This window comes from Sarcophilus harrisii, chromosome 1 (assembly GCF_902635505.1).
Source record: "Sarcophilus harrisii chromosome 1, mSarHar1.11, whole genome shotgun sequence".
NCBI classification, from domain to species: domain Eukaryota; kingdom Metazoa; phylum Chordata; class Mammalia; order Dasyuromorphia; family Dasyuridae; genus Sarcophilus; species Sarcophilus harrisii.
This window is the reverse complement of record NC_045426.1, coordinates 336,936,574-336,958,116: the sequence shown is the minus strand read 5'-3', so window position 1 is coordinate 336,958,116 and position 21,543 is coordinate 336,936,574. Positions and strand designations below refer to the sequence as shown.

The 21,543-nt window shown below is 34.9% G+C and overlaps 1 protein-coding gene across 5 annotated transcripts in view; it reads right to left on the bottom strand.

Moving 5' to 3' along the window:
- Positions 1-20,480, bottom strand: part of ZNF200 (zinc finger protein 200) — a 28,971-nt gene extending 8,491 nt beyond the window's left edge. The window contains exons 1-5 of one of the 5 annotated variants that reach the window (XM_023497734.2): positions 20,400-20,456; positions 16,386-17,414; positions 15,267-15,626; positions 14,261-14,349; positions 13,825-13,954 (exon numbers count right to left, since the gene is read on the bottom strand). In XM_023497734.2, the coding sequence (XP_023353502.1) occupies positions 13,825-13,954; positions 14,261-14,349; positions 15,267-15,516 (469 nt within the window). In that variant the 5' untranslated portion in view covers positions 15,517-15,626; positions 16,386-17,414; positions 20,400-20,456. Of the gene's footprint in view, positions 1-13,824; positions 13,955-14,260; positions 14,350-15,266; positions 15,627-16,385; positions 17,415-19,332; positions 19,419-19,891; positions 20,122-20,293; positions 20,377-20,399 lie in introns of those variants that run through there. The other 4 variants (XM_012543165.3, XM_003761913.3, XM_012543167.3 and 1 more) reach the window with 4 other exon arrangements.
- Between the last annotated feature and the right edge of the window lie 1,063 nt (positions 20,481-21,543).

Below are 21,543 nucleotides of genomic sequence, written 5' to 3'. Positions count from 1 at the left end.
AGGAACACTATAAGCACTTGACAAACTCTCATGCTATCCTTATAGACAGGTCATAGATATAAACTAGGTAATAGTATAGTTGTTAAAGTTGATATATGTTTAACAAAAGAATCCAGAGAGTAGTCACAATGGGTCTATGTAATTTTGGAGTTCCTAAGTGGTTTGTATTATCAAATTTGCAAACAACATGAAGCTAAAAGGAATGGCCAACACAACGGAAAACAAAATTAGTATCAAAAAAGACTTCCACAGGCTCTACACAAGACACTGGACCTACTAAGATGAAATTTGATAAAAATAAATTTAAAGTCTCAAATTTGGGTTAAAAAAAGTAAATTTCGAATTTCACAAGTGCAAGATATGGAAAGTATGCCTACATAATAGTTTTGCCTCAGAAATATATAGAGGGCAGCTAGGTGGCACGATAGAGTACGAGCACTGAAGTCAGGAGGACCTGAGTTCAAATCTAGTCTCAGACATTTAACACTTCCTGGCTGTGTGACCCTGGGCAAGTCACTTAACCCTAATTGCCTCAGCAAAAAACAAAAACAAAAACAAAGAAAGAACTATATGGAGATTTTAATGAAATGCTACCTCAATGAGTCAACAGCATTATATGGCAACTAAACAAGTTAATGCTATCCTAGGGTACATGAAGAAAAGGCAAAGCAAGCTGAAAGACTGTACATAGTGATAGTAGTGATGTATCTGGTTAGAAATTTGGAATATTTTATATGATTCTGACATTTAAGAAAAGGCCCTAATATGCTGGAATTTATCTCAAAATGGAAGATTAGGATAGTAAAAGATGCTATGTTTAAAAAGGTTGGTTTAATGAACTAGGAATGTTTTGCCTAGAGTTAAACTAAATTTGGGTTTTGCGGAGAGGGCTGACAAAAGAAGGTCATGAAAAAGAGGTATGAACTTATTCTTTTTGGCATTAGGAGACAGAACTAGTAACAATGGATAAAAGTCAATAGAGACAGATTTAGATTAATATGTGGAAGAACCTCCTCTAACAACCAGAAATATTCAAGAGTGGAATGAGCTACCTATAAGGTAATGGATTTCTTCTCTAGACATTGACTGCTTTTCTGTGACATTATAAAAGCAATTTCTGAAATTATGCAAAAATGGTAGCGTTTCCAAAATAGAGAAGGTAAGTAAAAACTGTGTTCTATATAAATCAATTAAAAATAATGTGGATTTTCAGTGGAGAAGAAAATAATTAGAAGGAATATAATTATTCTATTTAAATATATAAATGGTTGTTTTGTAAAAAATAACATCAAATTTAATAATATATGTTCATTAGAAGGAAAAGTTTCTCAATAATTAGAATTGATATGTAACAAGCACACCAATGAAGGAATTAATAAGCATTTTTTTCCCTCAACAATAATCTTGAGGAGAGTCTGAATGATCACTAGTTTGGAATGATTCTTGCATAAAGCAACAGAGTGAACTAGAAAATCTCAGCAATTTTTTCACAATAAAATTTTTTTGTTCCACATTGTGACTTAACCATTTCATGAATCTGTGTCTTATCTCTTCAACTAAATTGTGTTCTTGAAGAGGGAGTATCACTGTTACACTCTTTTCTATTATCTTCCTCTATATCAAACGTAGTATTCTTTATACTGTAAACATTCAATAAATATTTATATGTTGAATGAACACAGGATCAGGTAACTTCAGGGAAGGAGAATAGGGTTTTGTAATTTTGAAAAACTAATGGTGAGAAAGGTAAACTGATTATAATTCACAACTATATGCTTGTGACACACAGATATTCAATAATCCAATGGAATACCCTGACACCAAGAGAGTAAAAAGGTCAAACACACTCATTTTACAAATAAAGAAAGTGAATCTCAATTATGTTAAACGATTTGCCTATGGTCACATTAATAGCAGCAAGTGACAACCAGGACCAAATCAGTTTCCATTGTTCTTTGAATCTTCCTTTTAAAAGTGGTGGTTCTTAAAGGGTGGTTAGGAGACCATTCAACTCTCTTTCAAGATTCCTCTAGGAAGTTCCCAAGACTAATAAACACATAAAATAAGTATAAATGTTGTCTGAGTGAGATGCATAGCCAAAAGATGGAGAAAAGTTCACTATCAATGACTAAAAATATCTTTAAACAAAAAAATGAAAATTTGTAAGAATAGCAGTTTATGAATACTAAGCAAAGAATCTGAGGAAGAAAGTACCCCAGCTGGTTTCAACTTGCCCTTCATTTGAGACAAGAAAAAGGTTCAAGTATAGAGAGTGAAGAAAATAGAAGGAAGAAAAGTACAGAAAGACTTACTAAAGGAAAACCCCACATGGCAACCTTTTGGGCTACTACATTTCCTCCAAGAACATACTATTCACTCTAGGGCCCTTTTATTCTTGATAAATGCCTCTCCTGAAACATCTACCCCTTGCTACTAGAATTACCTACTTGGAAAATAGAACTTTTCCTTGATCCCTTACAGTCAATGTACTCTTCACAAAATCTCTCATATTGAGAGAATTCTTTGAATCTCCCACAAGAAATATTAAGGAATAAAAAGAATACTAGCTAAGAATTAGGAGACTCCAGCTTTAATCTGGTCCCTGCTACTAATTTGTGGTGTGACTATGATCTGCCTAATCTTATAATAAAGGGGAATGATAAGTTCTCTTAGGTTCCTTCTAGCTCTGACATTATATGACTTTATGATTAATATTAAAAGGTGGTCTGTCTAGTGGAAGACACCATAAATGAATGTGAAGAAGGACAAATGATCATTACCGTGAGACACAGTTCCAGGCATATATCACTTTAGGATCACACATATATACTGACCTTTATTCCCATGCACTTGTTTACATGTTTCTCTGGATAGACCAAAAAAAAAAAAAAAAATGCATATTCATTTACAGTGTGAGGACACAAAAGAATCTGTGTCCTAGACACAATGGCCCATGAAAGTCCCAAGTTCCTAGGAAGAAACCATGGTTTTAATTAGCATTTTCATCAGCGGAGGTCCAAAATTGTTAACTAAATAAGTAGGACAGTTTCTGTGAGCTTTGAACCGGGATAGTATAATGCAATGGTGTCAAACTCAAAATAGAAACAAATCTCAGTGAAATGTATATATTGACTTAGAAAATCATAAATTAACACTGTTTATGGGTTTGGGTTTTTTTTTTTTTTTTGGCATATTTAGAAACATTTTTTAATCACACATTAATCTAGTTTGGACCATACTTGAAGTTTAACAGGTCACCTATGGTTTTTGGTGTAGAGGACAGAAAGCTGAATTTCTTAAAATCTGGCCTCAGACACTTAAAAACTGTGTGATTCGAAATCAATGAATATTTACAAAAATATAAATTATCTAGATTAACAGATCAGGAAATAGAAAGCCAAAATAACCCTATCTAAACTATTTGGGAAAAACTGGTGGAAAAGGAGTTCTACCTAACTTATTTATGACACAACATGGTACTGGGAGATTTAAACCAGTAAAAGAAAATTATAGACCAATTTCCCTAATAAATACTGATGCAAAACTTTTGAATAAAACACAAGAAAGGTGACTACAACAATACATCACAAGGATTACATCCTATAACTGGGTGGGATTTATACCAGGAATACAGGAAGGCAAATTAGGAAAACTATCAACATAATTGACCATCTCAAACCAAATCATATGATTAAATCAACAAATGCTGAAAAGGCATTAGAGAAAACAAAGCATCCATTCCTGTTAAAAACACTAGACAGCATAGGAATAAAGGGAACATTTCTTAAAATAATAAGCATTATCTAACTAAAACCATCAGCAAGCACAATCTATAATGGTGATAAGCTAGAATCTATCTCAATTAAATCAAGAGTGAAAGCTACTCACTATCACTACTATTCAAAATAGTAGTAGAAACATAATAAAAGAAAAAAAATCAAAGGAATTAGAATAGACAATGAGGAAGCAAAATTATCACAGTTTGCAGGTGATATGATAGTATACTTAAAGAACCCTAGAGCAACAACTAAAAAATTACTTAAAATAATTAACAACTTTAGCCAAGTTACAGAACATAAGCTCATATAAATCATGAGCATTTCTTTATGTGACTAATAACCAGAAACAAAGAAAGAGAAATTCCATTGAAATAACCATAAACAATACTTCAGACTCTGCCAAGACAAACCCAGGAACTATATGAAAACAATTATAAACACATTTCACACAAACAGTCACCCTAAACAACTGGAAAAATATCAGTTGTTCATGGATAGGCCAAACCAATTTAATAAAAATGACAATTCCGCCTAATTTATTCAGTGGTACAAATTCTGTGATGTTGGATAAATCATTTAAACTCTATCTAGCTCAACTTCTTCAGTAAAATAAGAGTAATAGCACTTATTTCACAGGATTACTAGGAGATCAAATGAGATATTTGTGAAGTACCCAGTTCATGCCTGGCACACAATAGACATATAATAAATTCTTCCTTTTTGAGCCTGGAACCCTTCTTCCCAATTACTAAGATGTGAAACATAAGCCTCACTTTAAATATAGAATAGAAAATACCATCTGAATCCAGAGAGAGATCTATGGAGAATGAATGTAAATCAACACAGGCTATGTTCATTTTTTTTCCCTCATGATTTTTCCCCTTTATTCCGATTTTTCTCTTCCAATATGATTCACAAAGAAATGTATTTTAAAAAGTAATGTACATGTATAACTAGAAAAAAGAAAACAAAAAAATTTTACAAAACAAAGATTTAAAATTGTGTGTGTGTGTGTGTGTGTGTGTGTATAAGAGAGAGAGAGAGACTGAAAGATGCTTTTCAATTCAAAGGTAGAATGAAAAAGGTTGTTCTTAGACCAAAAACAATAATCACTAAAATAATATGGTACTGGTTAAGAAAGAAAAAGGATAATCAAAGAAACCGATTAAGTTATTTAATATACATAAGCAAATGAACAGGAACAATCCACAACTAAGGGTTTATAAAAGATCACATAAGATAAAATGGACAAACTGAATTATATAAAATTAAAAAGGTTTTGTACAAATGAAACAATGAAGCTAAGATCTGAATGGAAATAGTTAATTGAAGAAAAATCTTGACGGAAAATTTCTGTCTCATTTCTAAGACATATGTAAGGAACTAACTTAAATTTATATAAGCCACCGCCTCACAAACTGGTCAAAGGTTTTGAACAAGGAGTTTTCAAGAGAAGAAATTCAAGCTATTAACAGCCACATTTCTAAAAATAGTCCAAATCATTTATAATTAGGGAAATGCGAATGAAAACAATTCTGAGGTTCACTTCCAGGCCCATAGTACTGACAAAGACACTAAGTAAGGAAAATAATATTTATCTGAAAGAGCCATAGGAAAACAAGCACATGGATGCATTGTTAGGACTGCTTTCCACTGTCATCATAGAAAATAATTTGGAACTATGATCAAAAAGTTTCTAAGTTGTGCGCACCCTTTGATACAGCAATTCCACTATTGGAACTATATTCTCAAAAGAGATCAAAGAAAAATAGTAACTTTTTTGTAGTAGCAAAGAACTGAAAATTGACCACCTAGAGAGTGGTTGAACAAATTAAGTGTATGAATAAATGGAATACTGTTGTAGTGTTAAAAGACTTTCTATGAAACCTGGGAACAATTGTATGAGCTGATGCTAAGTTAAAGAACAAGAAGCAGAGCAGAGAACAATTTATAGTATTAAATCAAAATATGGGGCAGCTAGGTGATGTACTGGTTAGAGCACCAACCTTGAAGTCAGGAGGACCCGAGTTCAAATCTGACTTCAGACACAATATCTCCTAGCTGTGTGACCCTGGGCAAATCACTTAACCCCAATTGCCTCATCAAAAAGAAAAAAATGAACAATTTTGAAAGACTTACAGCTGATCAATGCAATGATTCCAAAGGTCTAGTAATGAAGAATGCACTCATCTCCAGACATAGAAGTGTACAGAATAATAATCACTATGAAAAAAGGCATTTTTGGACATTTGGAAACTTGTTTCTTTGCTTGACTATGCTTACTTGTTATAATGGTTGTTTTTATTGTTGTTTCTTCCTCAATATGGAGAAAGTGGAAAAAACATAATTAATTCTTTAAAAAATGAAATTTATTTTTTTAAAAAGGAAGCAGGCAAATGGAAAAAATATTTGCAGCAAGCTTAAGATCTCACTTAACAAGCTATATAAAGAACTGATGCCAATTTATAAGCCATCTGCCAATTGATAAAGATGAAAGCATATTCAGTTCTCAAAGAAAGAAATCCAAGCTACTCCAATTATATGAAAAAATTATCCAAATCACTAACAATCAGTGAAATGAAAATTAAAGCAATTCTAAAGGTTTTTCCTCATATCTATCAAATTGGCCAAACTGACAATAAAAAGAAAATTTCCTGGTGATATGGGAAGATAGGCACATTAATATACTGTTGGTAGAGGTATGGATTAAATCTAGTCATTCTGAAAAGTAACTGGGAATTCTAGCTTTTCAGTTTTTTCACTCAGCCTTTATATAGGCTCTCATATGGACTCATATGTACAAAACATTTATAGAAACTCTTTTTGTAGTAACAACATGAAACTAAGCAGTGCCCATTAACTGAGGAATGGCTGAACAAAATACAGATGGATGTGACAGAACATTATTTTACCATAAAAAAATGAAGAGATGTTTTCCATGAAAACTGTAAAGATGAGCTGATATTAAAAAAAAAAAAAGAAAGGAGAAAAAAAATCATATAATAATAACAACATTGTAAAAACAGACTGCAAGAGACTTAAGAATTCTGACCAACACAATGACCAAGCATATGTCCAAAGACCAATGATGAACCATGCTACCAATTCCCCTGATGAAGAGGGGATGGTGTAGAAGGAGACATGTATTTTTGGACATGGCTATTGGAGAGAGAAAATCTGTTGTTAATGAAAAAAATTTATTTAATAAAAAAAAAAAAAAAAAAAAAAGGGAGGTTGGAGGCCAAAACAAAAACAAACTCATCTTCCCCAAGCATTCTGAACTACTAAATAAACAGTTCTCTAAACCAGTCTTCATATGGTATGGTTTCTATCCTCTTATCAACAACCTGGTTACATATTTCTAAATGCATTGTAGTTTATGAAATGTCTAAAAGATGGAAGGAAGCCAGAAGTGAGCATACCACTACAGATGTGATTTGACCAAGATCATCACCTCCCTCTTTCTGAATACCAGATCTCATTCATACAGTCTATATTACATTAGTTTTTATGGCTATTATAGCCATAAAAACTCTCTGACTCTCACTGAAACATTAAAATTCACAATGAATCTGTGAAAATCCTCAAGGTTGTTTTCCTCACATAATCTTGCAAGATCTCTCTCACATATCCTCCTAGCCATTTGCCTCTAGTCTTGTGCCACAGTTAGGCATCTTACAACTTTCTGGATGCTTTGGAACAAGAAGTCAGGAGGGAAAATGTTATCAACCACTTCCTCAACTACTTGAAATACTTTAGATACAGTTCTCACCTAAGGAATAGGAGGGAAAAAAGGCAGGAATTTGTGGGGCAAGGTTAACCAATCTGAGCCAAAAAGAAAAAAATTAACACCACATCCTGAATGGTGAAGATAGGTTCTTTGTTAAATAAAAGAAGCAACCAACATGTCCATGATGCATGGGTTGGACATGCCTATTTAATCATTCATTGAATACCTATCAAATGTATTGGTACCACAGCCCAACTTAAAAGGGAGGAAGGGATAGAAGTTAACAGGTTTGATGCAAGGGAAGCAAGGAAAGGAGCTCTTCAAAAATAGAATGAGTGGAGAAATAGTTGGCCTACCCTCACCAGAGGTTTTCAAGGAGTTGGGTTAACTGCTTGTTAAGATACTGTAGAGATGATTCTTGTTCCAGAACAAGATGAATTAGATAATTTCTGATATCTATTCCAGTTCTGAGATTCTATGATACAGTGCAGTGATGGATAATAGGGTGGAATAAGTCCATGGATAAAATGTTGCTTGAGGGACCAGAAAATAATTTATTACACCATTCACTCTTCAAAAAGCCAAGACCAATTCAAGTTTCTATAATGCTTATCAAATAGTAATCTGAAGAAAGGGACATAAGCAAACTCTCTCCAAACAGAAGATTTCAGAAATGCTGCCTAAATTGAATTGGAAACTCAGTAATATTATCATTACCAACATTTTAATAGCACTTTAAGGTATGCAAAGCACTTTACAAGTATTCTCTTATCTAATAATTCTTATCATAACTCTGTGAAGCTACTCTTCCTAAATTTTATCCCAATTATGTACTGCCTGCTCCTCTCACAACTAGAAAGCACTTAATTCTCAATGTTACAAATATTTAGTCAAGTCATTAATAAGTAGTTTGCTTTTACTCTGTCTAGATGTCCTCAACATTTTAAATCCAGGTCATTCTGTTCATGTCAGAGGGAGGGAACTTTTGTACAAGTAACAGAGTATTCAATAAATGCTTTGGCTGACAGACATGATATCACAACATCTACTAAGTCAGGAATGGAAGAAAATGATATAAATTCTTAGATTTTCTTTCTGTCTTAACTGGCTTGTCCATGTTCTTTCTATCTCCTAAATGCTAATACACACTGACTTATTTTCTAGCCTTTATTGTTTTCTCTACAGTTTCTTCTCCAATGACTTTACTGAATTCCACCACTTCAACAATCACCTTTATACAAATGAATGCTAAAGTTACATCTCTAATTTTGACCTCATGATACAATGTAGCTGTAGATATTCAAATGGCCACTGAGCATTCTGACCTGAATGTTTTCCAATAATTTAAAATTAAAACTTTAACATGAATTTAATCTGTATAAGTACTTTAAAATTTTTTGGAGTTACTTAAATTTTACTTATCTATGGACAAGCTTTATTCCTTAATAGACTCTAAGGTTGAAAACAGGGACTGGCTCATTCTTTGACTTTATATCCCTAATACCTCGACTCCAACACTGTAAGGTTATTGGACCTATTCTAATACAAAGAAAAAATATCTCTAATATGTAGTATATAATGATTAGTTTGTTGAATTAAGCTGAAACTTCCTTGCTCCTCTTCTTAATTTCTATACTGCTATTAAACCATTTTCCTAGTTCAGTTATAGCTCAGTATTATCTTTGATGACTTTTATTTATATACAATGACCAAATTCTACTGGATTTTTTCTTAGTGATATTTTTCAAATCCATCCTTTGCAAAAAGACTGTCAGATTGGTTATTTAAAAATACTAATTTTATCATTCAATCTTAATCAGTTCAAGTCAACCTACATTTATTGAAGCTTATGTGCAAGATGTTGTAAAGAAAACAAAGATGAATAAAAAACATAGTGATCTCTGTCTTCAAGAAGCTTACAACTTTGTAGGGGGGAAAATAAGTAAACATAACATAAAGATGATCCTTCCTAGTTCTAAAGTTCTATGACATATGTGAGCATCAAAGTTCAGTAAGAAAGGTACAAACTCTGAGGCTTTAAATCAGGAAAGTGATTACTCTCAGACAGAGGATTATCAGGGAAGATGTTATAAAGGAACATTCTCATCAGACAGATAAGAGTATCAAAAAGTAGAGTTATGGAGAAAGACTGAGGAACATAGCATGAACATGCAAAGAGGTGGAAAAGTTAGCAGATATTTTAGACACATGGTAAGCTGAAAGATTTGATTAAGAGCACATTAGCACAATGAAAAAGAGTATTGAAAAAGATTTTGAATTCCAAATTAATGAGCTAAGACATTATTTGATTGGCAATATTACATCAAACCCATACAATTTGTCCTTAACTTACCTTTCTATCCCTTTCTCCATCAAACTATTCAAGAAAAATGCTATGGCACAACCAAATTGGTTCTCCACACATTCAATGCATCATTCACAGACTCAGACTCTAGGATTTGGAAGAGACCTTCAAGGACATCTATTCCTACATGATCAGGGATATCTTCCCATCATGCCATTAAAAAGCAGATATCTAATTTATCTCTTGAAACCCCTACTGACAGTGACTCAAAATGTCTCCAGGACTAGTTCACAAAGACCTCAGTTTTTACCTTACATGGAGCCAAAATGTGTGTCTCAGTAATTTCCAGTGACTGTTTCAAATTCTGCCCTCTGAGATCAAACAAATCAAATTCCTCTTTTCTATGACAATACATGAAGAAGTCCTTCAATTATTCTTTTAGGCATTGTTTCCAATCTCCTTATCAACTCATATATCTGGATCCCAACTTATAAATATTCTTCCTAAAATATAGCACTCAAAAATGACCTGATATTCTAGACATAGTCTGATCAGGATAGATCACAAGATACTATACTTTCATTAACATAGCCTAATAACACATAAGGTTTTTTTAGCTATTACATAATACTCAACTCATGTTGAAATTAAAAGAGCATACCAAAAACCTAATCTCTTTCCATATGAAGTTTTAGTCATGTCTTTTCCATTCTAGGATTAAAAAATTCAACTGCACTTGCCCTTCCAATTTTTATATTCATAATTCTGTTCCAGAAGAAAGGTTCTCAAAAGCATAGTCCACATTAGGGGTTCATAAAATCAAAACTATCTTAATAATAATACTAAGATGCCCATCACTTGGAGAATGGTTGGGTAAATTGTGGTATATGAATGTTATGGAATATTATTGTTCTGTAAGAAACGACCAGCAAGATGAATACAGAGAAGCTTGGAGAGAATTACATGAACTGATGTTAAGTGAAATGAGCAGAACCAAGAGATCATTATATACGTCAACAACGATACTGTATGAAGATATAATCTGATGGAAGTGGATTTCTTTGACAAAGAGACCTAATTCAGTTTCAAATATCAATGATGGACAGAAGCAGCTACACCCAAAGAAAAAAACACTGGGAAATGAATGTAAACTGTTTGCATTTTTGTTTTTCTTCCCAGGTTATTTCTACCTTCTGAATCCAATTCTCCCTGTGCAACAAGAAAACTGTTTGGATCTGCACACATACATTGTATCTAGGATATACTAGGACATATTCAACATATAAAGGACTGCTTACCATCTAGGGGAAGGGGTGGAGGGTGGGAGGGAAAAATCGGAACAGAAGTGAGTGCAAGGGATAATGTTGTAAAAAAAATTACCCTGGCATGGATTCTGTCAATAAAAAGTTACTATAATAAAAATAAATAAATAAATAAAAAATTAAAAAAATAATAATAATACTAAGACATTTTCATTTCTAATATGTTAAAAATCAACAGCTATAAACTATATAAACAAAAATTATTTGGGGAGAGAAACTCAATTTTTACTGGTATAAAGGAATGCTAAAACAAAAAGATTGGAAGCTACTATTACAGGTCTTTTTGCATTCTGACTCTCATTCAATGTTAGTTCTCTCTCCCAGGTTAACATATAGCCTGAGTATTTGAGAAGCATACCATTTATTCTTTCACCAATACAATGATCCATTTATATTACTATTCTAAGTCTGGTCATTTAATCAGTTCTGAATCCTTCCAAATCAACTGTTATCTAGCTAATATTTCTCCATCTGTTCCATGGAAGGCATCATGAAAGAATTTTTCAAATTGTTTCTCAAAATGTAAGTATATTCAGTGAATGATTTGTCCTGATTTATTAGTCCAGTAATCCTGTCAAAAAAGAAATTCAGTCAGTTTTGTATGATAGGATTGGGTTATTTTTGAGGAGAGAGTGGTGTTTGAGGGGAAGTACCCATGTTGATTCATTATTGCCTCCTTTTCTAAATGCTCACAAAACATCCTATTAATGTGTTCCAGGATTTTTCTGGGAATGGCAATCAAATTCACCAGCCTTATTTCTTTCTCCTTTAGAAAGAAAGAAAAAAAAAAAGATTCACTTTTCTCCAATCCTCTTTACTCCACTATTTTTCAAAGATTACCAATAATACTAAGAAATCACATCTACAAATCAGATTAATGCCTTGGAATATAATGAGACCTGCCTGATTTGAACTCATTTGTCTTTGTTTTAATTTCCATTCTGAAAATTTTTGTTGACTACAAGTTGAGTAGGAGCCAACAATACTAATACTTTTTAAAACCAGACATTAACATAAGATTACATCAGAATGTGGTAAATAACAATTCTGACATATCTTGTAATAGGTTAAACAATCTAGAACACTGTGGTTCACATGCCTAGGTTCTACAATAGAAGAATAATGACAAAGAAGAATACATCTGAGGACAAGTGATTAGGAATTCTAGAAATCATCTTGTAAAAGTAACTTGAAGAAACCAGAATCATTTAGCCAGGAGGACAATAATAAGAGGCAAAATATGCTGACATAACTTAAGTGCTATTATGAAGAAGTTGTTTTGTGCTACTTCAAAAAGGATTAGTGCCACGGAATAGAGGTTATAAAAACAGGCAAAACTGAGTTCAAGATAAGGATTATTTTTTTTTAAATCAATCACAACAGTTACTAAAAAGCAGATGAGACTTAGCATGGGAAATAAATGAAGAGAAGATAATAAAGAGAAATAAAGAGAAACTAAGAATCTACTTTCAAGGGATTCTTGCATAGGGATATGCCCTAAAGTACTCAGACTGGAGGATGTGTTTTCAATTCTCACTTCAGTCTGACCACTAGACCAAGTTTCATCTTATCTAGACCCACTAAATCACACAGGCCTAACTAGCACAAATATTCATTTATTCTGCCACCCTACCCACCCCACCCAATTCCCCACCCACCTTTTTTTATCTCTTACCCAGGACTGCCTAGACCTGAAAGGCCCCTTTTCTGGCCACCAATCCCCAATATGTATTAAAGCCTCCAAAAGAATATAAGAGCAAAGATGAGAATACCCTTGTTTTTAAAAAAGAAAAACAAAAAACAAATTAAAAAAAAGAAAACAAGGATATTGATTGGTTAACTGATTAAAGTCTGAACTAAATAACTAAATGACTTCTTACTTGCCCAAATCCTTACTCGGTCTCCAGGATCTAGCTTAAGTAAATCTTTCTTCAGGTCTAGTTAAATTTAATCTCTCCCTCTCTTTTGATCAAACTTTTACTTTATTCTTCTCTTTAAGCACTTATCACACTCCATCTTGTATTAAATGTTTGCTTATTTATTTACTAGTCTGTAAACTCTTGAAGCCAAGAGCTTATTTTATATTCCTCCACAAATAACTATGCCAAGTATTCAGGGTACACAATAAGTTCCCAATATTTATGGAGTGTGAGTAAATGAATCTCATTATACCAAACTATGTCTTTTAAACGGTCTACCTAAAATTCCCATTAATTTTAACATTTGTATTTCTGATATGATTCTGGACCATATCAAACTAGTGTTAATTGTTAGTATATGACTTTTATCTGGAAATATCATAGAAGCAATAGTTTCCCACATTTCAAAATATCTTTTAAACATCAAATTAAGCTCAATGTGCCCTCTAGAAGGGATGGAAGGTGAAAGGGTATGTGTACACACATGCAAACTCTTCCAGGGGCCCTTAGAACTAAGGAGAGAGGATACTTTCACAAAGTAGTATAGCAGGAAATGAAATTATTCAAGTGCTTTAGGATTCAGGGAGGCACTGATTTGGGAGGTCCAAATTCTAATTTCAGATCTAACATCAGGGAGAGGAGCTCAGGGGTAAGTTTTTTTATTTCTCTGAATCTAAGTTTCTTCAGAAAAATGAGGCGGTTGCCCAAGACTATCTCTAAAATATCTCTCAATTATCCCACAGCTCCCAAAATTCAAAAAAATTCTTACCTTCTAACACCATGTCACCAACATCCTCCTCTCCATGATTCCTAGAGAAGGGGGACCTCTGAGAAAGATCCAGGCCCACATACTCCTCCTGGGAGTGATACACATTTAGATCCTCAAATACCACAGGCTCCTGAAACAATGACAGACTCTTCAATTAGTCCTTATTTTCTCTGAGATGGTTCTAATTTCTTTGATGAAATAGAGATATTAAGGTAAAGGAAGAAAGATGTAGTTGAGTTAAAAGGAGCTTGTAAGTAATAGTATCAACAGAGACAGAGAACAGCCAGGGATGGGAGCAGTAAAAAAGCAGCCTACAAAGAATATCTAGCACTGGATCACTCGATTTTCTTGCTGAAACTAAACATGAAGTTATTGGTTTTCTGAAAAAAGGAAAAGAGAAAGTTGCATTTGAGAAAAAGAAGGAACTTCAGCTTACCTGAAGTTCAGATGGAAAGGTCTGCGGCACTTCCCGTTTATGGACACGCCTATCCTTGGGAAAAATAGTCACCCAGGAAGCAGGATGAGCTAAGAGGAGAGAAAGTAGCAATGACAGCCAATAATGAGACTCCAAATTATCAGAATTCAGATTCTCCCTAAGTCTAGTATGCCCCCCTCTTTTCCATTTAAGATTTAGGAACATCAATCTTCTTTAGAAATCAATCCATAAATATTAGAATCACAGTGTTCTCAAAGGTCACTTAATCCAATCCTTAGCTACATTATGAATCCACTCTATAACATTCCTCCCAAGATAATCATCCAGCTTCTACTTAAATATTTTCAGTAAGGGAAGGTAACTGCGGCTACCTCCAAGGCTGCTCATTCAATTTTAGGCAACTTCAAATATTAGCAACATAAGCCTAAATCTGCCTCTCTTCTACCCACTGATATTAGTTAAGAATAAGTCTAATGACAATTTTTCATATGTCAAAGCTTTATTCCTCTAAACCTTCTCTCCAGAGTAAATATCCTCAGTTGTTCAATTCTTTATTTGAAGTGACTTTAAATTGGCCCTTCCCAGTTACTCTCTATACCTACTACTGTAAATGTGACTTGACCAAAGCTGAGTACAATGGGACGATGACTTTTATATCAGCTTTTATGCTGAGAACAGAGTTACTCTCTTGATTACGTAGTCTTTTGGTAAAGAGAGAAAAAGGAGAAAAAAACCAACTAATATTTACTTTTTTTTTTCTTTCTTTCTTTTTTTTTTTAATTTAATAGCCTTTTATTTACAGGTTATATGCATGGGTAACTTTACAGCATTAACAATTGCCAAACCTCTTGTTCCAATTTTTCACCTCTTACCCCCCACCACCAACAAATATTTACTATCCAAGGCAAGGAAATACCTATTGCTCCCTACCATCTTTTGGGGGGGGGGGGGGGGAGAATAGTGCTAAGATTCTCCTTTTCTCCCTAGTTAAGTTTTTATTTCTTACCTCTGTTCTGCAAAGTTGAAGTAACATCTTTCACTAAAATTATGGTGTCTTCCTTGCCAGTCTTATGATTTTGTGACTGATTCTTCTCTGGCAGAAAAGTAAAGAAGTGCTCCAGTACTAATTGGTGGATGGTCTTGGGAGGTACAGCAGATTCTTGTAGAGCATCCTGACCCATTTTAGGGCCTGGCACCAGTTTCAGTATAAGGGACCCGGTTTGCTTTGGGGGTGTTAGGACCGCTTCTGCAGCCATTGTCAGTCTCAAATTTTCCAGTTTCAGCTATATATTAAATCTCTTGTATGAAGGGAGGCCCTTTCAACCAGGATCTGGACTTCTACTAGATGATTATGTCAAACAAAACCCTAAGAAAACAGAGAAGACAACATAACTATCAAAACAAGAAAACAAGCATTAAGTATCTAGTATGCATTACTTTACAAACATCCCATTTGATCTTCACCGATCAAATTGAGGGTTGCTCAGAGGGTTGCACTATTATGCTCATTTTACAATTGAAGAAACTAATACAAACAGAAATTGAGTGACTTGCCTGGGGTCACATAACTAGTAAATGTCCATGTTTAAATTCAGGTTCTTGATTCTAGGTCCATTATTGTATCACCTATAGCTATACAAATCTCATCTCCTTCCCCAACCTATGAATCATCCTCCCATATTCTCTCATATCTCTGAACAAAGAACTCAACAATGAAAGGCAAAACTGAATCTGGGGGTGTCATGTGAAATGGAAAACTCAGAAACAGCATAATTGAAAATATCAGCTGATAAAATTTAGAAGCATCAATTTAACCTCCTCATTTTCCTTCAAAAGTCAGAGAAAAGATTTGAGGCTTTAAAAACAAAGACTAGATTATAATTGGTTAGTTCTTTGTGTTGATGTATCTATGGCTGAGTTGAATTGAGAGAAAATACTTCCCCAGGTCTATAAGTATCATACCTTAATGTTTATCACAATGCTATTTGAAATTGAACATTAGACCCCCCCCCAGTATGTTTAATACACTTTGCTAATGAAATACAGTCCTTATCCTCAAAGAACTCAATCTTAGTGGAAGAGTTATAATACATATTAAAAATGATAATAAAACTATATTGTTGACCATTTTACGTGTTCTTCCAAAATACTTGTAATTTGTGGATTGCTTCAATGCATTTTCCAACTAACTATATAGCTTTTAGGCTAAAGAACAAAGTCTTTATCCACTTTGATTCCTGTTTTTCAGTTAATCAAAATTTTTTTTAAAAATTATGAATCTCATTTAGCGGGTTCTACAATGTTCTAAGGCTTGATAAAATCAAAACAAAGTTCTCTGCAAACTGTAGTATTTGGCAAACTTCATCATTTGGATTCTAAGTATCTTCCATGATGGTGGCAAACACTTTTAGTGAGTTTATTTCCCAGTTTTATTCCTGGATTGATGATAATAATGAAGTTTCTTTCTATCGTCTTTCAAGGAATCTTATGATTTTTACAAATGCACAGGAAACATCTTTTTGGAGAGCCTTTAAAAGTAGCACTTTGTTCAACTATCAGTAAGTTAATTAAACTAAGAGATTTTGTATTTTTGTCTACCTTTCAGTCACTTGTGTGACTATAAAAATAAAGTCAGTAAAGAATATAATTTACAAAAGCTTATTTGTTTCTTCTTCCTCCTATGTTCATGTAGGTTATCTTTAATATTATTTACAAATTTTCTCAAAAGTTTTTATAGAGGATTCCACCACTGTAGGAAATTGCTACAAAAGAAATTCCTCTACCAATGAAGACAGTAACTGTTATGCAATGTTATGGCCTTAAAGAAGTGCCTAAAGCATGGAGTTAATTTGCCCAGTCACATAACCACTATGTGACACACGTAGAACTTGAATTTGAATCTTCCTGACTCTGAAGCAAGTTCTCTTATCCATCATGCCTGGTCTTTTCTTTCTTTTTTTTTTTCCTAGTATCTTTCTGAGATCTTTAGAATCAATCCTTCAAAATCTTGTCATGTATCCTAAATGAAGTACTTTGTATATACTGTATACAAAAGTATACAAATAGGAAGACTGTTTTCTTTAGTACTACTTCTGATTTTTCATGCAGCACATGAGACATTTATTATAATCCAAATGCGATGATCCCAATGTTACTGAAAAAGAAAGAAGTTTGTTGTAAAATAATAATAATAATAATAAAATTGATGTATCTTTTTCATATATTCATCTTTCTTCCAGGTTGATCTAAATGATTATATTACCATGCATTTTGTACACATCTTCTCTAGTACTATTTTTGGGATGATACTGCTCATACTCTACTATCACTCTTTTATATTATATTTTGCAAATGAAGTTATATTCTTAACCAGCACTTCTTTTGGCTGACACTTATCACTAAAAGGAGAGCAAGTATTCGCTAGCTGAGGTAGCTTCTTTTTTGGTTTTCTCATTGTGGTCAATGGTTTTTATCAAACTTCTGAAGGAAAGAGTGATTGTCTAAGTTGCTATCTGTTCTTTTATCTACTTCCTATTTTTCAATGTCAACAACTTGTTGGTCGGACTGAAATCCTTTTAGTGTTATACCATGTGTTCACATTTAACACCGATTTTGATCTGTTTTAACAACTCAATGATCTTACACTACAAACAACACTGACTTGAAAAATGATTCCATATTAGTAACTAGCTGTTTTCCAATATATGAAGTCAACTTCACTTTGTTGTGATGTTACTTAGTCATCTCTATAACATCTTTTCTTAGGGAAACTACTTATGGGATATAGCATGGCTGAAATAATTTCTTGTTTATTGTTTCCCAAGCCATATTCTCCAATATGAAGTAAAGAATGTATAAAGTGTTATAACATTAGTTAAAGGAAATGTATTATTTCCCCCCCCCCCCCCATCTTTAAGTGAATGATTCAGTATGGCATTTTTAAACTTAGCCATGAACCATGAGTTAAAGTCAAAAGATGGAGACAGAGAGAAACAATATCAACAAAGATACAGAGGTAGAAAGAATTCAGGAGAAATCTGGGAGGTTGCAATTAGTTCAGTATGATTAAAGTATAGAATACATAGCACTTAGGTAAGATTGAAAAGGTAAGACTGAAATTCCACTGAGTTTTAAATGTAAGAACAAAGCTTTTTTGCCTTCTGCTTTAGAAATATTAGTCTGGAAGCATATAAAGATATGTAGGATATATGGGCATCTGGGAAACCTGTTAGAAGATCACTTCAATAGTCTAGATTAAGATGAATTCAACAGTTATTCTGAGAAATAATAGGGATTGGCAACTGAACAAATGTAAGGCATAAAATAGTCAAAGATATTCTATAAATCGCAATCATGAGTGACTGGAATGAATGGTAGTATACTGACAGACATAAGAAATCAAGAAAAGAAGATTAAGGGAGAACAGAGTTCAATTTGGGATTTATTGAGCTTGAGCTTGATGTGCCAACAGATATTGAAAAAGAAAAATCTAGAAAGCAAATGAAAATGAAAGTATGGAACTGGAGAGAAGAATTGGATATTTTGGTGTTGCCCACAGATGACAATTGAAATCATAGAAATAGATAAGATTACCAAGTGAGAGGACATAGAAAATACAAGAGAATTTAACAAGTAATTTATTAAATAGCTGCTACTTGCCTTAAAAGCAAAAGGTTCTACCTTCAAGGAGCTTATATATCACTGGAGTCAGAGAAAAACAAATGGCAGAAAAGAATTGTAAAAAAATGAAAAAAACAAAAATAACAACAACAAGGAATGGGATGTCATAAGAATCAAGGCAATAGCAAACATCATAAAGTGCCAAATACTTGAGAGGTTCATAAAGATGAAAAGTGACAAATATGGTTTAATAATGAGCAAAGAGAATAAAGTGTATCATTAAGCACTATATTGTAAGTCAGAAGATCAGTGTTTTAATCTTAAGGGGACTGGGAGCTAAGGTCTAGAGAACGGTTCATGGATTGTTTTTAAACCGAGGATACAAGGATAGAATTTAAGAAATGAATTTGGATGGGGAAGAAAATTACATTTTTATATTTTTCCACACTAACCTTGGAGATTTAGCATATCCTTCAATTTTGAATTGTTTAAAAATTACTGAGGTGGGGCAGCTAGATGGCGCAGTAGAACACCAGCCCTGCAATCAGGAGAACCAGAGTTCAAATATGGCCTCATTTAACACTTCCTAGCTGCGTGACCCTGGGCAAGTCACTTAACCCCAACTGACTCTGCCCAAAAAAAAAAAAAAAAAAAAGCAATTACTGAAGTAAGCTTCACTAGATTACTATAAGGGGAGAATGACACAAAAAGTGTTGTTCTAGGAGTTCCAATACCAGCTTCCCCAAACTCATTGAGTATGGTCTTTAGCAAGCCATTTAGAGTTCAGTTCTCTCATTCCAAAAAACGAAAAGGGGTTAATTGCTTAATCTCTAGGATTTCAGATAACTCACGCAAGTATCTTTTAACAGCTTTTGAAAAAAAAAAAAAAAGGGGGGGGGGTGGAAGAAAAGATCAGCAAGCTATATCTCAGAAGCAGACCGGAATGCTAAAACCCATTTGGGCAAATGTTACTTCATAGTCTTTGAGAATCAGTGAGTCATGTGGTTCTACCTGGCTTTGGTTGACTCACGAACCTCCTACTGTCCGGGGAATTCTCACACGGTATGGTGTCCCAAAGTCTCTCTCTCGTGACCCCGTACGTGGCTTTATTACCCAGCCCTTTTGTCTCACTTTCTCTCACGATATTCCCCGGGTCCCGTGGGCGGAGGGAAGAGCGGACGCTGGGGTCTCCAGAGCCTCTGCCGAGTTGCACCTCACAGCGCATGTCAGGGCTCGGTTTCGGCTCAGGGCGCAGGCCCGATTCTAGCGATCTTCCCCGGTCTCCCCCCTGGCGCTCCAGACGTCCGATCCGACCTAAATAGCCAAACCTCTCGCTCCGCTGCCCTTGCCTGGCCCTGCCCAGCATTTCCTAACTCAGCCCCGCCCAGCACCTTGTCCCTCCCAGGGGATCACCTGTGCTGCAGCTTCTTCCACCCAGCCGGACTCGGCGTCCCAAGAAATCCCGCCAGGGGAGACCAGCTGGAATGAGGGAGGGGCCGCAGCCCACAAATCCACTCACCTCTAGGGTCGGGGAATCAGGTATTCCAGAAGAGACCAGGAAATAGAACTAAATGGGAAAAACCCACCGCTTCTCGCCTGTGATTGGTCTCGTTTCGCGCCCGCGCGGAAGAACCCTCTCCATCTATTGGTTGAGGCTGCTGTCCCCCGGAAATGGCGGTGGTGACGCGTGTTTTCTGGAAGACAGTGAAGCCTTAGCTGGCTGTGGCGTCACTCCCGGTGCCTCGTTTCCACTTCGGATGTCTGGTCTCCCCGCTCGGAGCTGCTCTTTGAGCCAGGAACTCGAGTCACGAAACGGTGGGACGGGCAAGGTCGAGAATGCAGACGAGCTGATTAATAGACCAAAAGTGCTGTTCCACCTACCAGCGACCTCTCAAAGGAGAGCCGGGAGACAAGCGGAGTCCCACGAAGGGCTGAAGCCGCTGCATGCTGGGAGTTAGAAGCAGCGGACTCACGTAAAGGCTTCCGGGAAATGGAGTTCCCTCTCCCTTCCCACCCACGCGTGGGAGGCGGGGGCGGAGACAGAAGAGGAAATGAAATCTAACCTCTGACGTTTGTGCTTTGTCCTTATTTCCCGAAAAGCCTGGAGTGGGGGAAGTTGTGGTGGCGGTGTTGAAGTTTTCGCCTATGTTAAAAGAGGAAGGGACGGAGAGAGTAGCGCAGCCTCTGCGCAGTCTCCGTCTTGGATTTTAGTGACCTCTATGGTAGGTCGTAACCTGAGTCACTCGTCCTTAAGAGTCCGACCCTTAAAGAACTCTGGGTGATGACTAAAAACCATTACATTGAATTCCCAATCCCTTTATTTATGCCCACCTGCATTTTTGATTTCCTTCACAAGCTAATTGTACAATAATTCAGAGTCTGATTCTTTTTGTACAGCAAAATAACGGTTTTGTCATGTAAAAAAAAAAAAAAAAGAGTTCGACCCTTACCAGGGAGAGCAACCGAGAGTGCAAATGGATCCTTTAAAAATGATTTCTTCTATTGGAGTAACCATTCTATCTCCATCCCCTTGTAATAATGATAGCTCACGTTTTTTTAATACTGTCAGTATAGATTCTCTCTTCATGTTTTCCCGTAAACTTGGACTGCAGAAAATCTGAGTACATTGTACTTATTTTTCCCAGTGCAACTCAATAAATGAA